The 10,497-nt window shown below is 41.1% G+C and overlaps 1 protein-coding gene across 2 annotated transcripts in view; it reads left to right on the top strand.

The window, feature by feature from the left end:
- Positions 1-653: 653 nt before the first annotated feature.
- Positions 654-10,497, top strand: part of stac (SH3 and cysteine rich domain) — a 57,523-nt gene continuing 47,679 nt past the window's right edge. Inside the window, exons 1-2 of one of the 2 annotated variants that reach the window (XM_029688461.2) lie at positions 654-1,112; positions 7,537-7,987. In XM_029688461.2, coding sequence (XP_029544321.1) covers positions 996-1,112; positions 7,537-7,987 — 568 coding nt within the window. In that variant the 5' untranslated portion in view covers positions 654-995. Of the gene's footprint in view, positions 1,113-7,095; positions 7,140-7,536; positions 7,988-10,497 lie in introns of those variants that run through there. The other variant, XM_029688463.2, reaches the window with a different exon arrangement.

The raw sequence follows: 10,497 nt of genomic DNA, 5'->3' as shown, positions 1-10,497 counted from the left end.
ATTATGCAATACAAGGGTCTGGCTCGATTTGTGTGCCGCTTAATTCTGAAAGTGTGTTAAAGATGTCTTTCCAGAAACCAACAAGAGATGGGCAACACCAAAACATGTGTACATGATTAGCAGCAGACTGGTTACAAGGGTTCACATCCTTGTACATTTTGGATAATCTTGCTTTGGTCCAGTGGGCCCTATGAATGAGTTCGCATTGAATGAGACCGTGCTGAGCACAAATAGTGAGTGCCCCTTCCCATAGTTCATAAGATATTTCCTCAACCAGTTCCTCCTCCCATGAGTATTTAATATTGTTTAATGAGGTGGTTTGTAGTGAGCACATTTGACTATAGATTATTGACAAGGTGCCTTTAATTGACAAGGTGCCTATAAATGTATTAACATGTATATTATATAGCCTATGTAAATATAATAGCCTGCCAGCTGCCTGCTTCAATTTGAACCAAAATAACCAAATACATGTAGTATTCTTTCTGAAATGTATGATGACAGAAATGGAAGGCTATCTAGGCCTGCCTTGGCTTACCAAACTACGTTGACAAGAAAGACCCCTCCCTTCACATCAATGAGGCAGGCGCTCAGCTATCCGCCTATAAACAAGCTGACAGCAGAATCCGGCTGATCACTGACAGCAAGGGAACGAACAGCTCAAGACCAGACGCAGTGCGCGCATGGACACGGATGGGATATTGGCAACATTACGCAGCAGGAGAGTGATGGAAAGTACCGACCAGAGTCGATAGTGGGTGAACTTATAAGGCAATTGGCTTGCAAGTATGTATTATGCGCACCAAATTGTTTTCTTTCCCCCGCAGTCGATTCTGTAGCCTATCTTTCAGAACCGCTATAAAGTCACGACGAAGAATGAAGAAACACTGAAAAATGTAGCCAATTGAGATATTCAAAGCTGCACACGAGTGTACAAAGTCCTCAGCGCAACCCGAAGCCGGTCTTTCATTTTTTTTTGTCCAAGAGGAAAGAACATGATTCCACCAGCTAACATCATGCAAGACGAGAGTTTGGGCAAGGAGAACGAGCGCGAGCAGCACGAGACGCCCAGCGCGAGTCAACAGGAGACAAAGGTAGTGGTACCCAAGAAGGTCGGTTTTTAGTTGATGCGCCCATTCCATGAATCAATAGATCGTGAAATGGTTTAAAATAGATAAAGAACCTGCATAACTGCCTCTCAATCTGTCTGGAACAGACGAAGCTTAGACATGTACCTTATTTCAATTATTTAGCCAAATGGTCAATTAAGTATATTTTATATATATTTTAAATGGCTAATATATTGCACATGGTCATACTTGTGCATCTTGTTGTAAACAAAAACATTTTCATGTGGTATATTCCAACCATGCATACACGTTTCATGTATTAAATATGTTCAGTATCTCAGTGTCTGGCATTGTTAAAGTAAAGTGATATGATGGACATATTTAAACTATATATACTCTGAAATACTATTTTAGGCTACTATGTTGTATTATAGCTCAAAATCCTATAATAACAACATTAATTGTTCCTGTGTTCGATTTAGTCTGAATTGAGTTTTCCCACTGATTCCAGTGAAGTGTTTCCACTGATTGTTTTCAGCCAATATTATTGGCTTATAACATCCAACCTTGCCAATGAAAGTACAGTATCATATTTAACCTTGCCAATGGAAGTACAGTATCATAAAAATATGAATATTTATGAATAGGACAGACAGATGGACCCTAAAAGTTGATGGGGGTTGCTGCACGTGGGAGCTATAGGAGGGTTCCAGCTCTGCCGTTGGCATTTTGTTTAATTTTGTGTTCCACCCCTATTTATCTGGGTCACCCATAGCCCTGAGTAAGTACTAGCTATAATTAGCTCTAACATACTGGACCAGTCACTATCATTATGGTTGTAGGTTTTCAGCCAGTTACACTCCCTTCCTGTCCCAAAGCTCTCTGGCTTTATGCGGGACACTTTAGACACGCTTCTCAGTTCTCGTAAATGACAATCTTAAGTTGAGGGAAACCATTTCAGTTTTTCCGTTCCCTTTCCTTGGCAGCCAGTTGCTCCAGCGATGGCAAAACGAAAACCCTTTCCCCTTTCACCGTTACATTAGTCTGTAGCACTCCCCATCTCTACACGTCCGTAAATGTGGTCGCTAGATTGCTATTTGAAGGGATTCTTGGCAGGTATCCTGGAGTAGCTTAGCAGCTGTGGGCAAGCAACTGTAATCATTTCTTCCAGGTGTCTCAATTGGGATGTTATGGTTGGGTTCCTTTGAGAGAAGTGTGTGACTGTGGATATGCTGATTGCTTTCTGAATGGATAATTAGTTATTAGTTATGATCGAGTGTCATGATCGTTTTTTTATTATTGAGAAATGATACCTGTTCCCAGAATGCCACTTATACTAAGTCATTCTAGAATGTTGGAATACTGCATGAAACTATACCTCACACCTGTGATTCAATGCACATGGAACAGGCTGTTGATTTCATTCGGAATGCATAGTAAACCATTTGTAATGCAATTTGCAGAGAAAAAACTAGGCTACTTCTTTTAAAGGCACCATATAGGGACTCTTTCACTGGTTTCGATGTGACTTTCATTGTTTTTCCTTTTAAAGGAAAGTTGGGGTTCATAAAGTAAGAAAACTAAAGTGCCCTATCAAAACTTTAATCAGCCTCTTTGCCAAACCTCCATTTTATATACTCTTGATGAGAAACACTATTTAAGCTGCCTTGGGAAATTTGTAATTCATGAGATTCCCTGAGGTGTTTTTGGTAAATTAGCTTTTAGCTTGAAATCCCCCCTTCTCATTAGCCCCCTGTGAAGTATGATAGAGTGGCTCTTTTTAAGCTTGTCCATGTGGCTATTGCTCTTGTGATGGATCCTGTATCAACAGCCAGACATTTCCCAATGGGGTACCCTCAGTCTGGTCTGTTGATTCATTTGTCTTATTATGCTGAGGAAGACCTTAATGTAGAGTTCTAGTATTGAGAAAGAGAACAGTGCAGCCTTCATTGTTAATGATGAAGTGCATTGAGTGGCTACTGCCTTTATAGAAATATAGCTGAAAGCTCTTTATAATTTGTTTTATTTTTCATGGAAGGGGAGCAACATACCAGTAAACATATTTTCTATAGAATATAAAACATGGCAAATAATTTTAGATGGGCGTCTAATTGATGTACAGTTTTCTGTTTCCTTCCATTAAATCACAGAGCAGTCACATCATTCCCTTATTGAGAGAGGAAGAAAGTACAATATATTTTTGATAGATCCCTCCTCTCCAATTCTCTGACTGCTTTAATGTGCACATGTAGGGGTTTTAAGGATTCCAGCCACTAAGCTCATGATAGAGTGGGTAACACAGATGCTCATAAAATACTGACATCCGGTGTATTATGGCTCTCTCTCTGGTCTTAGTAGAGAAAGTGCAAAATGCAATGATAACACATCTCTATTTTGTCCATCTCCAAGCTATAACTTAAAATAATGATACTTCTCAGTCGGGATCCTATTGAAATGGGGAATAGGTGTTCCTTAGATACTGTATTCTGTAACGTCGACACTGGGAGTCGAGAGGCAGGTGGTAAGTTTAATATAACAATGAACATGGAACGATATAACGTAGGAGTAGCTTTTAGACATGAACAAACAGAAACAAAACTGCCTGGGGAAGGAATCTATTGGAGAGCCAGATAAAGGTGAGGTATTGGAGAACAGGTGTGCTTGATGATGAAGTGCAGGTGCGAGTAATGATGAAAGCCAGGTGCGAGTAATGATGAAAGCCAGGTGGGAGTAATGATGAAGCGCAGGTGCGAGTAATGATGAAAGCCAGGTGCGAGTAATGATGAAAGCCAGGTGCGAGTAATGATGAAAGCCAGGTGCGAGTAATGATGAAGCGCAGGTGCGAGTAATGATGAAAGCCAGGTGCGAGTAATGATGAAGCGCAGGTGCGAGTAATGATGAAAGCCAGGTGTGCGTAATGATGGTTGCCAGGTGTGCATAATGATGGTTGCCAGGTGTGCGTAATGATGAAAGCCAGGTGTGCGTAATGATGGTTGCCAGGTGTGAGTAATGATGAAAGCCAGATGTGCGTAATGATGGTTGCCAGGACCGGTGGTTAGTAAACCGGCTACATCGAACGCCGTAGGGGAGGAGCCGGAGTAGACAGATACGGTATCAGCTCATGTCTTACCCCACCATACCAGTTTAATTCAATTATAACATTGCAATTTGACTTTCAAGATGACACAATTTAGGATTTATTTGAATTTATCTTGACCATTGTTTCATTTCAATGTCATTACTGAGAAGTCAAACAAACACAAAAGGCAGCCTTTCTCAGTGAGGAAGAAGACTGTCTCTATACATTATAGATGGGTATTTTATTTTCCAATCACCATCTCCTAGAGTCAAGGCTAGACTACATCAAAGCTTAATTGTGAAAAGACAGCTACACTGAACAACCAGAGTACCATGCTCTGTTGGTGGGGGCTGATTTAATTATTTCCAGATTGACCAGATTGATCAACATGTCATGATCACGTACACGCATACTGCCAAAACTCAGTTTCACTGCTGGATTCATTTGGATGGAAAATAAAACAGGGGAACACATTGCAAATTGCATTTGAGATAATGCAATCATTGGTCACCACAGGAGATTTGTTCATCCAACAAACCATTTTATGATATGTATATGTATGTTATCCTCAACACTTTCCAGTCATGGAACCTGGAAATCACTGAGGCCAATCTAATGAAAACAGATCAACTGCAGGGAAAAAAGCACCTAAATAACAAGATGAAAATAGCCACTCACCCTGGTGTAGGGTCCCCATTACAGATTCAGCCACTGACTTGTGAAATGGAAAATAATTGTTTAATGAGTCCATTCTCTGACCACCATTCACCATCATTTTAAAAGAAGTGCTCTTTAATGTGACAGTGCAGGCACTGACTGGGCAGATATACGGAAGCAATGAAATTGTAGTTTGGCGGAGAGTCGTTTTGTTGAGAGTTTGTCACGACCCAAGTGGGAGTGTAGTAAACAATAAGTCTTTCAACATGAGAAAAAACATTTGTAGAGGTGGTAGAAGAGCTCTTTAAAGTTATTCAAACAAATAAACAGAAGCAGTAAGGAATTTGTAGAATAAAAGGAGGAAGGGAGCCATTGCTAAGGTACACAATAGTAGGTTTTTGGTAGATAGAAGGTGCTAAGGTACACAATAGTAGGTTTTTGGTAGATAGAAGGTGCTAAGGTACACAATAGTAGGTTTTTGGTAGATAGAAGGTGCTAAGGTACACAATAGTAGGTTTTTGCTAGATAGAAGGTGCTAAGGTACACAATAGTAGGTTTTTGGTAGACAGAAGGTGCTAAGGTACACAATAGTAGGTTTTTGGTAGATAGAGGTTTTTGGTAGATAGAAGGTGCTAAGGTACACAATAGTAGGTTTTTGGTAGACAGAAGGTGCTAAGGTACACAATAGACAGAAGTAGGTTTTTGGTAGATAGAAGGTGCTAAGGTACACAATAGTAGGTTTTTGGTAGATAGAAGGTGCTAAGGTACACAATAGTAGGTTTTTGGTAGATAGAAGGTGCTAAGGTACACAATAGTAGGTTTTTGCTAGATAGAAGGTGCTAAGGTACACAATAGTAGGTTTTTGGTAGACAGAAGGTGCTAAGGTACACAATAGTAGGTTTTTGGTAGATAGAAGGTGCTAAGGTACACAATAGTAGGTTTTTGGTAGACAGAAGGTGCTAAGGTACACAATAGTAGGTTTTTGCTAGATAGAAGGTGCTAAGGTACACAATAGTAGGTTTTTGGTTTTGGTAGAGGTTTTAGAAGGTGCTAAGGTACACAAAGTAGTAGGTTTTTGGTAGATAGAAGGTGCTAAGGTACACAATAGTAGGTTTTTGTAGTAGAACAGAAGGTGCTAAGGTACACAATAGTAGGTTTTGGTAGATAGAAGGTGCTAGAAGAAGGTGCTAAGGTACACAATAGTAGGTTTTTGGTAGATAGAAGGTGCTAAGGTACACAATAGTAGGTTTTTGGTAGACAGAAGGTGCTAAGGTACACAATAGTAGGTTTTTGGTAGATAGAAGGTGCTAAGGTACACAATAGTAGGTTTTTGGTAGATAGAAGGTGCTAAGGTACACAATAGTAGGTTTTTGGTAGATAGAAGGTGCTAAGGTACACAATAGTAGGTTTTTGGTAGATAGAAGGTGCTAAGGTACACAATAGTAGGTTTTTGGTAGATAGAAGGTGCTAAGGTACACAATAGTAGGTTTTTGGTAGACAGAAGGTGCTAAGGTACACAATAGTAGATTTTGGTAGACAGAAGGTGCTAAGGTACACAATAGTAGGTTTTTGGTAGATAGAAGGTGTTAAGGTACACAATAGTAGATTTTGGTAGATAGAAGGTGTTAAGGTACACAATAGTAGATTTTGGTAGACAGAAGGTGCTAAGGTACACAATAGTAGATTTTGGTAGATAGAAGGTGTTAAGGTACACAATAGTAGATTTTGGTAGATAGAAGGTGTTAAGGTACACAATAGTAGATTTTGGTAGATAGAAGGTGCTAAGGTACACAATAGTAGATTTTGGTAGATAGAAGGTGCTCTTTGGTAAAAGGGATAAATTGTTCATCAAAAAGAAAGGAGGATAGAGCCACTCTTCATATAATGAATTAAAATGCCTTTATTTGTATGGCATGTTCAATGGAAACATTTTTTAAAACTCTGACATGTTTTGGTTGCATGGCCTCCGGGTGTACAGTAAGGAATTTGTTGAGAGTTTGTCACAACCCAAGTAAGAGTGTAGTAAACAATAAGTCCTTTAAGATGAGGAAATACATTTGTAGAGATGGTAGAGGAGACATTTCCTGTCTCCTGCGATGCTCTATAAATTATACCTAAAAAAAAGAGAAGCAGTAAGGACATTGATTCAGGTTATGGCCCAGCATGGTAGAAGTGATTCCTCCATGATGCAAAGCGTAACTTTGCAATTTCAGTGGCCGCTTACAGTATGAGCGTCAGAAATAGACTTAGAAAAATATGAGTGAACATTCATGAATGTTTTTCTCTTTCAGTTGAAGCTTTCAGTTGAAGACTCTTTCAGTTGAAGACTCAATGTGAGTTATCTTGGAACAGCCCAATGAGAAGTCATTAGCAGTAATAATGCAGAAAAGGATTGTATGGCACCTTGTATAGACGTGCTGCTTATGGAGCAAAGATACCCATGCTACAGTAATGGGACCAATTTGAATTAATTTGATACATACTGTAGAATATTGTACGGTAATAAACATGTTCTAAGGTCAATTTCTTCTCAATCTATTTCTCTATTTCTCTCTCTATTTCTCTCTCTCTCTCTCTCTCTCTCTCTCTCTCTCTCTCTCTCTCTCTCTCCCTCCCTTTCTCTCTCGCTCTGCAGATGCAGAAGTTGAAGCGCTCCCTCTCCTTCAATTTCTCTCTCTCTCTCTCTCTCTCTCTCTCTCTCTCTCCCTCCCTTTCTCTCTCGCTCTGCAGATGCAGAAGTTGAAGCGCTCCCTCTCCTTCAAGACCAAGAGCATGCGCAGCAAGAGCGCTGACAACTTCTTCCAGCGCAACAACAATGACGCCAAGTTATCGACGGAGCTGCTCTCTGACAACAGCAGCAGCACGTGCCAACTGAGCGTGATCGGGGTGGCGGTGGCCCATCCCGTCCATCCCATCCAACCTGTCCAACCTGTCCACCCTGTCCACCCCATCCACCCTGTTCACCCCGTCCACTCAGTCCACCCCATCCACCATGCCCCCCCTCTCTCAACCTCCAACCTGGTGATCTCTAATGCGCCCCCGGCCATCCCGTGTGCTCCCCCTTCCTTGGTCTATTCCCCGGGACGCCACCCCCTTGCCATCGACCCCACTGGACATGGCTTCATGGAGCACATCTTCAAGAAGCCCACCTTCTGCGACGTCTGCAACCACATGATCGTAGGTAATGGTCACCCTCCGAATTCAAACAAACATTCACACTGTAGTGTATTGCAGAGAAACCTCAGCGTAGATGCTGCCTTCCTCTGACACCGCCTGGTATAGAGGTCCTGAATGGCAGGAAGCTTGGCCCCAGTGATTTACTGGGCCGTATGCACTACCGTCTGTAGCGGGCAGTATGGTGTTGAACGCTGAGCTGTAGTCAATGAGTGGGAAAGGGCAGTCTGGAATGCAATAGAGATGATATCATCTGTGGATCTATTTGGGTGGTATGTAAATTGGAGTGGTTCTATGGTTTCTGGGATAATAGTGTTGATGTGAGTCATGACCAGCCTTCCAAAACACTTCCTGGCTTCAGACGTGAGTGCTACGGGTCGGTAGTCATTTAGGCAGGTTACCTTAGTGTTCTTGGGCAGAGGGACTATGGTGGTCTGCTTGAAACATGTTGGTATTACAGACTCATTCAGGGACAGGATGAACATGCAGTGAAGACACTTGCCAGTTGGATATCGCATGCTCGGAGTACACGTCCTGGTCATCCGTCTGGCCTGCGACCTTGTGAATGTTGACCTGTTTAAAGGTCTTACTCACATCGGCATGGCCGGGTAGCCTAGTGGTTAGAGCGTTGGACTAGTAACCGAAAGGTTGCAAGTTCAAATCCCTGAGCTGACAAGGTACAAATCTGTCGTTCTGCTCTTGAACAGGCAGTTAACCCACTGTTCCTAGGCCGTCATTGAAAATAAGAATTTGTTCTTGACTGACTTGAAAAAATAAAAATAAACATTGGCTACGGAGAGCGTGATCACACAGATCAGACCTGCCAGTTGCTGATGACACTGTCGTGTCATCAGCAAACTTGATGATGGTGTTGGAGTCATGCATGGCCACACAGTTGTGGGTGAACTGCTCTCCATTTGTCCAGCTCAACAGATCTAATGAGAGTGTGTGTGAGAGAAAGAGAGAGAGAGACTGTTTAATGAGCCCTGTGGAAGGAGAGTTAGAGTCACAGAAGGGCAGCAAGACCATCACATAGAACTAAAGGCTTGAATTCTGGGATGTCAGCATACTGAATCACAGAGCAAAATGGACTTGGTCAGGTTTTATGAATTTCAATGCTGCTCTCCGATATAATATTTTGTCTTGGGAGTTGTACAAATGCCTGCACTATGCATCAATTAAGGGGCCTGATGAACTTTTCTCAGCAATCAATGAATCTCTAATGCCTGTCTAGACTCTAGAGAACTGGAAAGGAAGTCATATTAGAAGAACTGTTGAGAATCCTCTACAACGAGTCAACATCACCTTGTTTGCACATAGGGTGCTTTTATTTAATAAAAGTTCATGCAGAATTAATGTCATCCATAATGAAAAAGCTGATTTTATTACCTTGTTCTCCAGCTCATTGGATTGATGGGGTATATTATGGAATGCAAACACACCATTTGTTGGAAATCAATTGAGCCCCCGAGCATGTTCCCCTTCTTGCGTGTGCTCCTATGTGAAAATGTAATTGTGCTGCTGGATGTATGAAATGGGTTCTTCTATTGTATATAATTTGATTTGGCAAATTGCAAATCACATAATTGTCGTACGACATGGGAAAGTAATATCTTCGCTTTGATACATTTCTGCAAATTCAATCCCAAAGATAGACATGTAAACAGACACCAACACCACAGGCCTTTTTGGGTTGGAGGGTTTTTATTTTGTCCTGTAACTCATTCAATGTAATTGGAGAATCCAGTGGGTTCTGGTAGTCTTTAACCTCTTCCCTCTACTCGGGACGCTTGCATCCCAACTAGAGCTCTGGAAATGCAAATGTGCTACGCTAAATGCTAATAGTATTAGTTAAAACTCAAACGTTCATTAAAATACACATGCAGGGTATCGAATTAAAGCTACACTCGTTGTGAATCCAGGCAACAAGTCAGATTTTTAAAATGCTTTTCGGCGAAAGCATGAGAAGCTATTATCTGATAGCATGCAACACCCCAAAAGACCCACAGGGGACGTAAACAAAATAATTAGCATTTCGGCGTTACACAAACCGCACAATAAAATAGAAAACATTCATTACCTTTCACCATCTTCTTTGTTGGCACTCCTAGATGTCCCATAAACACTATTTGGGTCTTTATTTCGATTAAATCGGTCCATATAAAGCCTAGATATCGTTATATGTAGACTGTGTGATAAACGAAAAAAACATTGTTTCAAAACGTAACGTCTTTTTTTTAAATTCAAAAAGTCGACGATAAACTTTCACAAAACACTAAGAAATACGTTTGTAATGCAACTTTAGGTATTAGTAAACGTTAATAAGCGATAAAATTCATCAGGAGGCGATGTAAAGATCATTAGCTGTCCGTCTGGAAAAATGTCCGGCTAGAAACTCAACGAAAATATCCGGTCCTAGACCGGAGGAGATACGGTGTCCTGTATGTGTTTGACCAAGAAAAAACTCGAAGGGAAATGACAAGACTCTAGACACCGTGTGGAAGCTGTAGGTACTGC

Source organism: Oncorhynchus nerka, linkage group LG18 (assembly GCF_034236695.1).
Source record: "Oncorhynchus nerka isolate Pitt River linkage group LG18, Oner_Uvic_2.0, whole genome shotgun sequence".
NCBI classification, from domain to species: Eukaryota; Metazoa; Chordata; class Actinopteri; order Salmoniformes; family Salmonidae; genus Oncorhynchus; species Oncorhynchus nerka.
This window is presented reverse-complemented; position numbering and strand designations above follow the sequence as displayed.